A 14,636-nucleotide genomic window follows, 5' to 3' on the forward strand; every position below is an offset into this window, starting at 1 on the left:
CGCTAAGACCTCAATCAACCATGGCCATTAAGTCATACTTTGCTGGTGCTGTACGGTATTGGAAGATTGACTTCATCGCAAAAATAAAAGACCTAAGGTGAACTGCCTTGCAGCCAAGTGTTGCCATGGCGACTGCCGAACTTAAGTTATCCAATCACGTGCTATCAAATTTTGTTTTAAACTTTTTTTAAAATCCATACCTGGTACCAACCTTTAAAACGTGTATCCCACAAAACAGCAAAGTAATAAAAGTTTGTATGCGATAACTGAGAAACCCTTCGATACCCGGGAGGCTTACTTTGGGATGGTTTCAACCCCGTTCCATAAGCCACGTGTGTTGTGTTTTGCAATGTTTTTCTTCAAAGTAGCCTTTCGCTAAATGACACGCTATGGTTTTAGCTTCATGTCGCCATTTCTTCTGCATCAGATCAGTTGAATGCGGCACATATCCTCCGGGTATCTGTTATAAAGTCCAATCTCAGAGACTTGTGCATGAGTGACACTGTCCACATGAAAGCTGGAGTTGGTCCGCTCTGACTGGGAGTAAATTCGTTTAACTGTACTCCCATTTTATATCGATATGATATATTTCCGGAGCAAATATCGGATCAGTTTGTGATAATGACTTTTATTATGTTGTCAGATGTGAGTAAAAGTTTGTATAACAAAAATGTAATGTGTTGTCTTTCGGTTTTAAGTTACGCGCCACCCCTGACAAAAATTCCAACAATGGTGTCGTCCATGCCTAGGCCGACGCAGTCGGGAGTTGTTTAGCGACCCATCTTAAGTTTTTCTTTACTTTCCGTGTCGTTTTGTGTTTAACCACGTATGCGATTATTTTTCTTCTTACGACTCAGTTGACCTCGCTTTTCACTCGTGAAACTCCACTTAGCTTTAAAGATACCATTTTCGGGGCGTGGTAGATAACTAACAACACGCGCACGCGAAAAAGGAAGGAAAAAAGAGCCGGAGACGGAAGGGGAGCTTCAGTAAATTCTGGCTGACCGCGGCTGAGCTGATGATGCCGACGTTGCGGGACAGCACCATGTCTCACTCCGGCGAGAATTCCCAACAAGTCCGGGTGAAGGCCTATTACAAAGGGTAAGAAGACACAGCTATCGTCGTCCTTTTTGCGCCCTCTCGCCACTCCTCGCAAGGTTTATTATCGTAGAAGACAGCGAAGCAAGACGGCTAAGCTAACGAAGCTAATGGCTAGTATCGCCCAGTGTGGGGTAAACTTGACAGACAGGTGAAACTGTCCAGACACACAGTGGGCGACTAGTGTTTTATCCCGTTTTAACGCTGACTCTATCTCACCAAAACACGAATTGTTTCAAAGATAGTTTTGTGGGAGTGAAGGTTTGACGCTTGTTTTTCCTTTTTTTATTACTGTACGGTCAAGTTGGCAGAATTGGCTAATAAATCGAACTCAGAACTGTTAGCCGTCGGAGCTAATTAACAATAGGATGTCACCGCGAGGCCCAGTATGAGTGAAATTACAGGTCTTGATGATTTATGACACCCAATTACCCACTTACGGTTGTTAAATAACTCAAAAGTGTGTTAAAATGGCATTAAGGTGAATCCAATTCTTTTGTTGATATTTTTTTCTGGTCTCATGTGGGCAACCTATGGCTCATGGGGCATGTTGCGGGCTAGAAGAGGATTTAGGGAGGTCCATTGGTCTCTTTTCTTTACAGTTTTGACTCTTCTGTTCCAGCCAGTCAATCGCAAGGAACATGGGAACAGCAATGCATCCATTTCTCTCCTGGTTGTCCTCTTTAGCATCACAAGTGATGCTGTCTATCACAATTGAGTTTGGGTGAGAGTAAGGGTACACCCGGGACTGGATGGCAGCCAATTGCAGTACACATACTGTATAGACGAACAACCATCCTTCCATTTTCCAAAATATGTCTTCGTCATTGTGGAAATTGAACTACTCACATAACACGATTAAAGATTAAATTGATGCAAGTTTGTGGGTAGCTGTAAATTTGGACAATGTAAAAATACATTTGATGTGATCCAGAGAAAATGCACTTTTTTATAACTCCCACAAATAACAGTTAAACAAGTAAAGTGAGGCGAATGTTTGCTTTGCAGGGTGAGGATCCTGGTTAGCTAGCTTTACTTGCTGGAATTTGATTCGTAGACAACCATTGTATAGCATTTTGAAAACAGAAAACTGCGCAGTACTTGCACTTCTTTCCTTCGACTGCAGCTAGGTTACTTTTTTTTCTCCAGCAGCACAGTTCTTTGAAATTTTCTTTGGTACATGTCCCTCAAGCCCTTCCACTTTTTACTTTTGACAAGAAAAAAAATCTAACATTGAAATCAGGTAGCCAGTTTCTGCTAAATACCTTCGGTCAAGCTAAACACTCTTTTTGAACCGGTGTAAATAAGTTAAATTGTTATGTATTTGAGTAATCTGCCTTAAAGTGAGTAATAATATCAATACTAGAGCATATAAAGTGCATTTCAATGGTGGTTATTCTGCGCCTTGACATATGGATTGCGGAGTTCCCCAGGGAAGTTGCCCTGGTCACCTTTTGTTGGATTGGATTGGATTTGCCTTTATTAGTCTCACAGTGGAGAAATTTACAGTTCTCTGTATTTACTGTTATTTGTGTTAAAACATGAAACTATGGCGATAACATTATTTGCGGCTGCACAAACAATAGCTCAACTCAGCGTCTTAAAATAAAAACGTGTTTCAGTCGCCCCTAGCAATTATTTTTCAACACTGAAAAATAAGAAATGTGTAGTGATTTGGTGTCGCAGTTGATTCTACTTTATTGTAAAACAATCATGTCAATTTAACTTCAGAAAATAAACAGGACTATGGGCATTATTAAATATTGCATAAGTGGTTGACCAAATATTATATTCAATCATTTAGTACGTTGGATTGTGCATCTTTGTGTTTTTTTTGTGTCAAACCCTGATGAAATAATGTATACATGTTACAAGCCGCACTAATTGTTTTCGGTTTTTCATGTTGAAGTCATGTTTCATGATAACGTGTATTGTGGAGCAGTCTTGAATTTATAATAAGTATTTGTGAAAAGGATTTATTGGGAATATCATTGTCACATAAAACATCTGAAAGAATGTAAATGGTAAATTAATAATTCATTGTTAATGAAATGAAATTGAATCACCATTTTTGCATTTGTAGTTTAGTATGTGCAAAATTAATTGGAATTAATTTGAAGGAGAAAATTAGCTTTTGAGCTGAGCCAGGCCAGAATAGGGTTCTCAATACAAGAAACAAATGTACAGAAATTGCTGCTGTGAAATGTAAATTTCTCCACTGCGAGACTAATAAAGGCCAATCCAATCCAAATTAGCAACACAGTAAAGTCTCGTTACATCGTTATTGGTTATATCGATAGTACTGCTTATTATGATACTGTTTCTATGAGCGCAAGGAGAAAATTTACATGCCGCAGGATCGGATATATCGATAGTCCGGTTATATCGATATTTTTTCCGACTCCCGAGAATATCGATATAACTTTACTGTAATTCACTCGAGAGTCTGAAATTTATGTTAAACCGAGTTTCTAAATAATTATTATGAATTATTTGATAATTAATTGCTGATTTGTACTTTATTTTGTGCTGGACAAGTGGAAGAGTGCAGTGATATCTCAGCTTACAAACTTAATTGGTTCCCAGAAAGTGTGTGTAAGGCGAAAAGTTTGTATTCCAAACATGTATTTCCTAATCAAATGAGAATAATCCGTTTCCAGGTGCCCATAAAACATAATTTTCTGCTAAATAAGCCTTGAAACTACACAAAATATACCTTATTTTATGTATAATAAATGTGCTATTGTATTGTAATTAAAGAAATAAACTACTGTATGATAAAGTCGTTTTATTTACCTTTGTGATGGTAGTTGTCAATGGATGGTAGCAATGGTTGACTTGGCGTAATGATACTGGAAATGCTAACCATGCTCCCTTAATTTAGCCAATCCTCCTCCGTCATTTACAAAACTCACATAGCATCATGCCGTTTTGTGAACTCAGTCCAAATCCAAAAACTTTAACAAAACTAAAATGTTTCCCCTTCTTGGTTAAAGTCAAACCAAACTGGTCAGTATGACTAATACTGATAGTAGAGGTAGATGTATTTTATTTTTTATTTCTACATAAGTGGATGCAATGGTTCTGTAAGTGTCAATTTGGCATCAAGAAGATGTGAAACTGGCAGATAGGTGCCGATAACGCTTCAAAAAAGTGCAACAGTATCACTTCAGAAATGTTTTGATCAGCATGTTCGATCATATTCATAGAAATCTACTTAAGATTCACTTTTTTCCCCCCCCCTTGTACTATATGCATTTTCCGTAAAGACGTTTCCACCTCCCTCTTTGCGATGGAGCCGGCGATTGGAGCGGGACCTGAAAAACTTGTCGTACGTGTCCCGTTCGCCACGCACGGGTTGTCATTCTTCGACGCCACGAGCGAAAAAACACACCTCAGGAAGGCTCCTGCCGTTTTGCATTCGCTTGTTCGCAAAGTGACATCTCATTCAAGCATCCCGAGCACGCTGCTTGGGAATGTCAGCTATGCCAAACTTAAAGAGGAAATGAAGATAAATCAAGTATTTGATGGCGGTGGCAAATTGAGCAATGATCGTTGAACATTACATTTCCTGGCATTTCAAAGGCTATTTGGTTTTATTGTGGCTTTGTCAGGGGTGGGCGGACATCATTCGAGAGTTCATTCTTGACTGGTTCCATCAGCAGACCGGTGTCTGACGGTGGCAGCCTCGGTCTGTCGCAGAATTTTCTTCCTTTGCCCTCATTCATCACATCAGTTTGTGAGTCACATGACGCAAAGGCTTTTATTGTCCCCCCATGTCACGACTGTCTTGTTGTAAAGGCTTCCACTTGAGCTCGATGGTTTCTCTGTCAGGCATCTCGTCGGGCGGGAAACGGGTAGTCGCTCATCTGCGGAAGACATCGAAGATTGTCGATGAGCTTAAGCAAATGAGGCGAAATGGCTTGTAGCACTTGACTGCTTGCTGTTGATTAAGTTTTAGTTTGGTGTCTCAAAAAAAAGCACGTCAGGGCGAGAGGAAGTTGCGCTTCATATCATACCGGCGCCGATACAGGAGTTCAGAACATTCACAAAGATTATTCTGTTTTATTATTGTATTTTTTTCAAAGTTGGTGTTATTGGATTGATTGTCAATTTGTCGCTTTAGGGCAAGGGTGTCAAACTCCTTTTTTGCCGCGGACCACATTGTAGTTCCGGTTTCCTCTTGGGGTCCGTGATAAATCAATTTTCCCTACCGCCTATTCCTCATTAGGGTCACGGGGGGGATGCTAGAGTCAATCCCAGCCATCTTCGGGCACGAGGCGGGGGGCACCCTGAATTGGTTGCCATCCAATCGCAGGGCACACGGAGACAAACAACCATCCACACTAGGGACATACTAGGGACAATTTGGAGTGTTCAATCAGCCTCACGACCTCTGCACTGTGAAGCCGGCGTGCTAACCACTCGACTACTGGGCCATGGTTAATCCCCTCCACATATTAAACATAGCGCGCACAACACATTTATGAATAACTACTTATTCAATTTTGAAGTCAAAAATAATGATTGTGGTTTACATATGACAATTAAAAATGTTTGTTCGGACTTTAGCAAGCATCACGGAACTAATGTGCTAAATTTGCTTTCGCGGGCCAAATAAAATCATGTGGTGGGCCAGATTTGGCCCCTGGCCTTGACTTTGACGCCTGTGCTTTAGGGGAAAAATGAGTGAATTGCCTTTTGGGAGTCCTCAACATTTGTGACTCCTGGTGAAATTTAATGCATTTTAGCGGTCTTGAGCAGCCAATTTCAACAATCCATGCATCTTGAAAAACCTCTCTTTTTAACTCATTCACTGCCATCCCCGAATTTATTCGAATATTGAAAATATGACGTGGACCGCCATTCTCGAATTTGTTCGCTTCTGGTTTTTCTTGTGGGGGAGCCGATAAAGCGTTGGTAAGACCTCTGGCAATGTTTTTTCCTTCCACGAGGGGGCAGCATTTGTCCTTTTTCCATGTTAGCGCTTTGTTAGAGCTTCAGCTGTTGTTGAAGCGCTATATAGACTAATATGTATGTATTGCATTGTATTCAGGACAGCCGCCCCTTTTCAAGCTCATATAACTCCAGACCCATATGATTTAGGAATTATTTTTCTGATGAAAGAAGAGAGTCTAAGGTTTCTTACGATGAATTGAATGTTTATGTGGTCCGAAAGCGCAATATTCGGTGGGTCCTGCAATTTGAGTGGAAATGACAAAAACCCTGGCACTGAAGTGGACACATTTTTGCACATCGTCTGGCAGTGAAGGAGTTAATCGTATCAAATTGCGGCGTAAAGGGCGATCGTTTTGAGCATTTGCTGTGAAAAATAGCGCATCCATGTCACAGGAGTGGGCGTTCACGTTGAGCAGTGAAGATGGATATTTCCAAAGGTGCTCTCGGAAGCCCAGCAAGGCACTCTGACCTTTCCTCCTGCTAGAGGTCTCCACAGACAAATAGCTTCGCTCCAGGCAGATGGGACTTCCGAGCCTGACTTACGATGTCAGAGGCACGGTTTACAAGAACACCCATTCACACGCACCCTTTCAAATTGAATACAGACCGCCTTAAAGCGACTCAAGTCGGAGATGAGCTACGGTCTCGTATCCAATGGACACCCACATCTTAGCTCCCGCAAAACGTGACGCGTTCAACATCACCCATTGCCTTCTGTTGGGGTCGTTGTGATCTCCACCGGGAGGATGTAGCTGCCCTTGTTGGTCCTCCGGCAGAGATCCGAGTGTCGGACTGTCGATGGCAGCTTTCTCCAACCCCCACCTCCCTTCGTAGGCAATGATTAACACTACCAGACTGGAGGATGGAAGGTGAGAAAATAGCGGCAGGTTGGGGGGCGGAGTCGGCAACATGCCACTGATGTACGGAGCTTTCACAATGCCACAATTCTTTTTTTTCGTGGGTGCCTTCCGCCGTCTGTCATTGAGTGTGACGCTGTCTCTTTGTTTTAACACTTCTAGTTGAGTGACGCATGAAGAGTTGGCCATAGTGCTCTTTGCTATCGCAAAGATACATTTTTGAATTTGGACAAAATGTGAATTTGCTAATTGTATATTGACGTTTGTCAGTGTTAAAATACAAAACTGCAAATACAACCAAGTGCTTAACGTTTATGTTCCTGAGGAGTTTTTATTGAATATTTTGGCTTTAACATTTTCAGAAATACACACATTTTTTGAGACACTAAATGCAAAAATGCCAATTTTCCATTCATCCTAAAAAAGAACTCAGTTCGGGTGTGCGTTATAAACGAGGCCTGGGAAAAAATGCGCATATATATTTAATGCTTTATCCCTTCCAGGAGGGGGCAGCATTTCCATGGTTCTTCTCCATAGGCCCTCCAGTTTCGATTCTCGAAAATACCCAGACCACACGCGTTCCTTTTTTTTAATTGTTGAATATCATTTCTTTAACTACGCTACATTTCCTTTCCTCGCCTCACCCACACTGAAACTTGAGTTAAAAAAAATTATACCGATTTTTAATAAAAATTAAGGGTGCGCGTTATACACGTGTGCGCGTTATACTCGAATAAATACGGTAAACATGCCAATAACGAAAAAAATATGAAGAAATCGAAAACAAAATTGCACTGTTCAGACCTGTTGCAGTTCAATATTACTTCACATATTAGACACACTATATTATAAGTCGCGTAAGGTTAAGTTTTGAAGAAAATGAAGGATTTTGGCTCAGCGTTATAAAGTGGAAAATCTGGTAATTCCATTTTATTTCATGTTGCAATTCAATATGCTATCCATTTATATGCTCCGATAGTGATTCCAATAGAAGCTAAAGACTGACAAACTACACTTCTGATGGCAGCTTATTCTGTTTGAATGCAGCATAACAGCTACAGACGCTCGCCTACCTACGAACATTCGAGTTACGTACAACGGTACATACGAACATTTTTGCGGTTATGTCGAAAAATGTTCAGACAGAGATGCTGTAAGTTACATTTTGTATTGCACGTCTTTTTTTCGAGTAGTGCTTCTTTCTGCCGCTAATACCGACATGAGACGCTGTTAGAGCTATCATCCACCCCACATTCAGCTTCCTCTGCCCAGTTCGTCGCGGTGTCCGAGCATATTTTTTATTAAATGTTTATTTTACAGTACAAACCAATACAGGTTACTTATACAAGCCTTAACCGTATTTATATAAAACATACAGTAAAGTCTCGTTATATCGATATCGGTTATATCGATAGTACCGCTTATTACGATAGTATTTTCATTTCCCTTGCATATTTCTAGTCTTTTTATGTATAATTAGTACCGTTTAGTACGATACCCGGTTATTACGATAATCCGGTTATTACGGTGCTCCTTTTCATCCCCCGCCGGCCATTTTTGTTATTTATATCGATATATCCGTCGCGCCATTGGCCAACTTGGTCACGTGTCTTGTTACGTGAGCCGCCATCGGTCGCGCCATTGGTCGACTTGGTCACATGAGCCGCCATCGGTCGCGCCATTGGTCAACTTGGTCACGTGTCTTGGTTACGTGTCACGCCATCAGTCGCGCCATTGGTCGACCTGGTCAGGTGACTTGGTTACGTGCCCAGCACCCGTGTAGCAGAGCCATTTTCATTTTCAGACGCTAGCTCGTGTGTAGCAGACGAGATTGAAGTGTTTGTGTTAAAAGGTAAAAATGGGAAGCAGAAGAAGATTGATGACTTTTTAAAATTGTATACATAATACAGTAAGATGTAAGCGTTGCAGTTTCCCTGTTGTGTTATGTACATGCCCACTGTACTGTATATGAATGCAATCGTTTTTTGCAACAATGTTTCTTGTTTTGTCTGCTGAAGCGCGATGATTTTGAAAATTATTAACATTCCATACTGTGTATTAAAGGACAGCCGATGTCACTTTTTATTCAAATGCAAATAAAAATGACTTCACGCCAAGACGTCTTGCATTGCTTGTGAATCCAAACAATGGCTTCAGATTCGGATAATATGCTTTCTTGTTACACATCCAGTTATGAATATGTTTCAAATACACTGTAGTTCTGAAGATTAAAGCATACATGTTTACAATCATTAAAGAATTATATGTGCCATTTTGAGGCAACATTGGGGGAACATCTCTCACCCAAAAAAAAGGGAGCTAATGGCCAGCTCCGTTTCTTATATGGCGCTTGGCTGCCCTCTTTTGGCGGCTTTTGTTTAATGCAGTTTGGCGCAGGATCGGATATATCGATAGTCCCGGTTATATCGATATTTTTTCGGACTCCCTTGAATATCGATATAACGAGACTTTACTGTACTTATGTAAGCCTTAAACATATATTCCATACAAAATATAGGACTGAAGCAATTTACGAACGAATTCACCTTACGAATGACCGTTCGGAACCTATCTCGTTCGTAAGTTGGGGAGAGCCTGTAAATGCCACCGTCATTTGTTAGGGGAGAGCCCAATGTCATTAGTTGCCTTGTACGATGTTGACGGGTCAAATGGTTGAACGGTTGACAAACTTCTCCACCAAGAAGTGCAACTTGACTCTCACCGTGCTTTTACCAACTTACATGACAGACTTTACGGCTTTACCAATGCATTTTTATGTTCTGTTGTATTTTTTAAAGTTAACTGTTCGTCAAAGTGCTTTGTTATGGCTTCAGCTGTTGTAAAAGCTCTATGCAAATAAAGATATATTGTATAATATGGCAGCATATTATGTACTGCGTAACCACCATGGCAATGCCAGATTGTATTTATTTATTTTGTTAAATTATTTCACAATCTGGTGCATCCTTCTTTATTCTTTTTTTTAGCAGGCTAGTAAAAGGAATATCCTTGTGCATTGATTCTTGGCCTACAGGGTCCCCTCAATATCCCCCGACTGACCCATTCACCTACTTTTTTTTTACTGTCTACATTCTAAATAACCCCTTTCCACGTGCGTTCGGGGATTTGCCGTCATGTGTTGCCACGGAAGCGTAAATGCTTATGGCTGCCATCTCCTGGGCTGTAAACATCAGAATGAGAGGCCTAGCAGACAAGGCTGTGAAGCGTCTGACAGATGATCCCCTCCACGGGGGTGAACAGTCTCGTTCACCCTCCACTACCCTCGTTATCCCTTCTGTGTGTTTTTTGCGGGTATGGGAGTGGAAGAACCAGCATCATGTCTGATGGCCTAATCTCTGCGGTTGGCCACAGTCCGTTAGTAAAGTGTTTTGTCATTTTGGGACTAGGGGAAATTATTTACTCTGTTGCAGGTGATGAGACCTAGTTTATCGGGTGCATGTTTTTTTGTTTTGTTTTGTTTTGTTTTTGCCTTCCTTCTCAACACTGAATAAACATACTTGGTTACATTTTTACGGTTTATGTCCAAGAAAAAAGTGGAAAACAATCTATAGCATTTCATTTAAAATTTAATTCCTTTTGCATTTGCATTCATTCACAACAAGGAAATTCAATGATATTTTTGGAAAGGTATCAGGCAAAATTTTTGAATTTGAGATATTTTAAAAAATATGATTATTATTTTTTATTATTTTTATTGTATTTCTTTTTAAATACATAATATAGATTAAATAATTTAGATTATTTTTCCCCATTTTGAACTTACCTGAATTTCTTTTGACATGTTTAATTTTAAGAATAAAAGATTACAGTACATGCAAAAATTATGCATTCATCAAAATTAATCCACTCACCCTGTGGCATTAGGTTGAGTGCACAGCAGTTTTAGCAAGGAAGCCCCGGGGCATGGGAGTTTTAAGAAATGCATATTTTAAAAATATAATAATTATTATTAGAATAAGGAATTGATGTGTGAAGAAAATGCAATTCGAGTCTTAATTTAAAAATGGTATTATTTGAAACTTGTTAATAATTCAAACAGTAAGTTTTTTTTTCTCTTTTTGGTTGGAATGTATGGGGTTAGAAAACGCAACAAAATAAAATTGTCAAATAAGACTTGATGGGTTTATAAACTAAATGTTATCTACTCACATCATTTTTTTATTTGACAAAAATGTATTTTAAAATGTATTTGTACTAATAAAGGCAAATCCAATCCAATTTTAAAATCAAATCATCATTGTGAAATTGTTTCGTTTAAAAATACAAACTGACAACATTGTCGTTTTCAATAATGCCTGAGACATATCATGCTCAACTGGTGTGTTGGCATCTTATGTGCAAAAGAGCCCGTGATTAACCAAATAATTCTGTGCAGCGACATCATGATAACCCACTTTGAGCCGTCCATCTCATATGAGGGCCTTTACGGTGAGGTCAGAGACATGTGCTCCATGGACAACGACCAGCTCTTCACCATGAAGTGGATCGACGAGGAAGGTGCGTGTCCCACTCATATACACAATTATTAGAAACACTCTTACATGCTCATTTTGATGTACAAATATTTTTGATACATTTTTTTTGTTGCGAAGATCAAAATATGGCAGTCCTTTGTGGCCAGTGACTGGTCCGCAGATTTCATCCATCTCCAATGCCTGAAGTGGCATGAAGCCATTTCAAGATTTGAAAACAAATAGAATTTTAAAAAGTACACCATATTGAGTGTCACAGTATTGGAGTGATAACCCCCGTCACCACATTTCGCTCGAGCGAGACGGCGCTGCCGCATCTTACCGCTCACACATGAAGGTCAGCATGACAAAACTAATTAGACTCAGCCGCCATACACAATCGGGGCGTCATTAACTTGCTAAGAAAGCTTCTTGAATGCTCATAATGAAGTTCTATGGCATCACCCATGACATCAATGGAACATGCAGGTGTTGCCCTCCTTGAGATCGAGGATAATATTGCCTACCATTATTATATTTGTATTAAAAAAACTTAAATGAAACAAAATGGGAATCTTTTTTGTGTATGCATGATTAATGCAGAAAACATGACTAGCGTATTTTCCAGTGTATATGGTGCACCAGAGTATAAGGCGCACACCCAATGTATGGTGTATTTTCAAACTTTTTCCATGTGTAACGTGCATCATCAATGAATGAAAAGGTTTTCCAAATATAATATAGAGGCATTTAAAAGTTTTCCATATATAAGGCACACCACATTATAAGGCGCTACAGTTAAGGCTTGGGTTGTGCACGACTTCTTCTATAGCCGGAAATGGAGTCGATGGCTGCTGACAGTCATTGCAAAACCTGTTGTGGTTCAACATTACTTCACATATAAGGTGCAGGGTCATCTTTTGAAGAAAATCAAGGCTTTTTTGTGCCTTATACACCGTAAAATACGGTAGTCCCCTCAGCCGTTTTTATAGCTTGGTTTAAAATTCCATAAACATTTGGATATTCTGCACGTTCTTTGTTTGTGCGTACTCACGATTGGAGGAGCACTCGGGTCGCGACTATTCAGATCTTCAAGGGCCTCAGAACGGACAAGACCACAAATTGAGCAATAGTTTGTCTTACTACTAACTTCAGTCAATTGACTGTCGTCTATAATTAAATCCCATTCCTTCCTTAACCTCTTTGTCTGCGTGAGGTTATGTGATTTAACATTCTTTTATCTTCCGACAGGTGACCCGTGCACTGTATCTTCTCAGCTGGAGCTTGAAGAAGCGCTGCGCCTCTACGAGCTCAACAAGGACTCTGAGCTCATTATTCATGGTAAGCCCCCACTTTTTTTCCTTGAACACCATTTCCTGGCAAAACATTTATTTACTCAAGGTGGAATTGTGCACACTAGTCTAAGCCTAAGCTATTACATGAAGCACTGTTCCTTTTTTACATATAATTCAACCTGTAATAATAATAGAATTCAATGTAAAGTAAGTTTGTGCATTATGGTTGACTCATTGTACTATCGTCACTAGGGGCCAGTATAATTTCTCTATACGACGTGAAACAAAAAGTACGTCCTGCTGTATAAGATGCGGTTGTCTTCTGTCTCCCTGTGAGCGCTGTTATAGTGTGTGTGTGTGTGTGTGTGTGTGTGTGTGTGTGTGTGTGTGTGTGTGTGTGTGTGTGTGTGTGTGTGTGTGTGTGTGTGTGTGTGTGTGTGTGTGTGTGTGTGTGTGTGTGTGTGTGTGTGTGTGTGTGTGTGTGTGTGTGTGTGTGTGTGTGTGTGTGTGTGTGTGTGTGCGTGCGCGCGTGTGTTGTGTATTATGTGTGTGCTTCACCCTTTGTTGAAATATAGCTTGCCCGAATCAATCCTTGTGAAATGAGTGTGCATTGTGGCTTAACATTAAACCAGTAAACCTTTGCATTCTATAAAAGATAAAAATGCAAATAATAGACACAACATCAGGGGAAACGAGTATTTGACACTCGCGCAGCGAAGGAAGAGTCTAGGTACGGTGGCGAGTTGAGTCAATCATCCGACATTGGCGAGGTGTCCGCGAACCGTATAAATGCCCCATGTCCGTGATTAGAGAATTGACAGCAGGTGGAGGGCGGCCAGGAGAGGCAGCCCCGCCCCCCGCTGTCAACTCGCAGATGTAGAAGTGAGCTGTATGCTTTTTTTTCTTTTCATTGACTGTATGGACCTGAGAAATCAGAATAAACTTTACATTGAAAAAAATATATATACACACAATGGGGGAAATGTGATTTTGAATCAAAAGGAAGTGGAAAATGCCTTGCTCATGAGATTAATGAAAATGTTTATGTTTAATTCATCTTCCAAAAGTGCAGTATTCATCAAAACACAAATGTTTAGATTAATGGTGGGCGTGCATAACACATTATTGTAAAGACAACTTTAGGGTTAACATCCCCTTTAAATGACAAAATATACAAGTAAACTTTTTTCCTGCCTCAATCTATAATTTATTCAATACAGTGCTATCGTTTGTCTACCTAATGCCCTTTCTTTTTTTATTTTCCACAATCTTTGTACGGTACGAAACCAAGCATATGTCTGATGATGCACTGAAGTGTGAACACCACCGCATTTCAGCCCCCCTGACACGCGTTTCCAGTCCCGCTGGCTACTTTGCAGCTATTCTTAGTCGCTTCTCCACACAAATGATGTTGATGCGGAGATCAAAATGGGCGTGTGCATATCCCATATTTGATTGACAGGCGTCTGGAAGTGTGTGACTGGAGTTGGGGTGGTTGGGGGGTGTTCGCATGGTGTTAAGTTGTCTTTGAATCAGAGGTGAGGAGTAGGTTCACGCGTGCAAGAGAGGGTGGTGGGAAAAAGAGCCGACGCAGCAGGGGGGAGGATGCCGGGCCGTCGCTAACGAGCTTCTCAGATTCTCGGCTGTGGCCCACGCCTCGCCTCTGACTCGCACTGCCTCTGGTCTGAAGCTCCGTGTGTCTCACACACACACATACATACACGCACATTTGTCAGCTTCTCTTAGGTCATCGCCGCGCATCCCAAAACCAGCATGCACCGTACTGACGACGTGTCAGACACTCGAGGTGACACTCTGTCTGCGGGTGGTCTTTAGTACTGCTTTCTTATTCAACATTATTAAGTTCAAGGAGAAGGAATTATTACACAATTCATAACAATTCCCCTAGGTATCATAAATAGGGATGAATTGCGAATGTGTGTACCGTCCCACCA

General features: G+C 40.6%; 1 protein-coding gene across 1 annotated transcript in view; it reads left to right on the forward strand.

Annotated features, from left to right (window-relative positions):
- Nucleotides 1–751: 751 nt before the first annotated feature.
- The window catches only part of prkci (protein kinase C, iota), a 30,424-nt gene continuing 16,539 nt past the window's right edge, over nucleotides 752–14,636 (forward strand). Inside the window, exons 1-3 of the mRNA XM_089008984.1 lie at nucleotides 752–1,101; nucleotides 11,311–11,432; nucleotides 12,638–12,727. Of these exons, the coding sequence (XP_088865110.1) occupies nucleotides 1,019–1,101; nucleotides 11,311–11,432; nucleotides 12,638–12,727 (295 nt within the window). The 5' untranslated portion in view covers nucleotides 752–1,018. The remainder of the gene's footprint in view (nucleotides 1,102–11,310; nucleotides 11,433–12,637; nucleotides 12,728–14,636) is intronic.

This window comes from Hippocampus bargibanti, linkage group LG11 (genome assembly GCF_051943395.1).
Source record: "Hippocampus bargibanti isolate YZ-2025 linkage group LG11, ASM5194339v1, whole genome shotgun sequence".
In the NCBI taxonomy this organism is placed as follows: Eukaryota; Metazoa; Chordata; class Actinopteri; order Syngnathiformes; family Syngnathidae; genus Hippocampus; species Hippocampus bargibanti.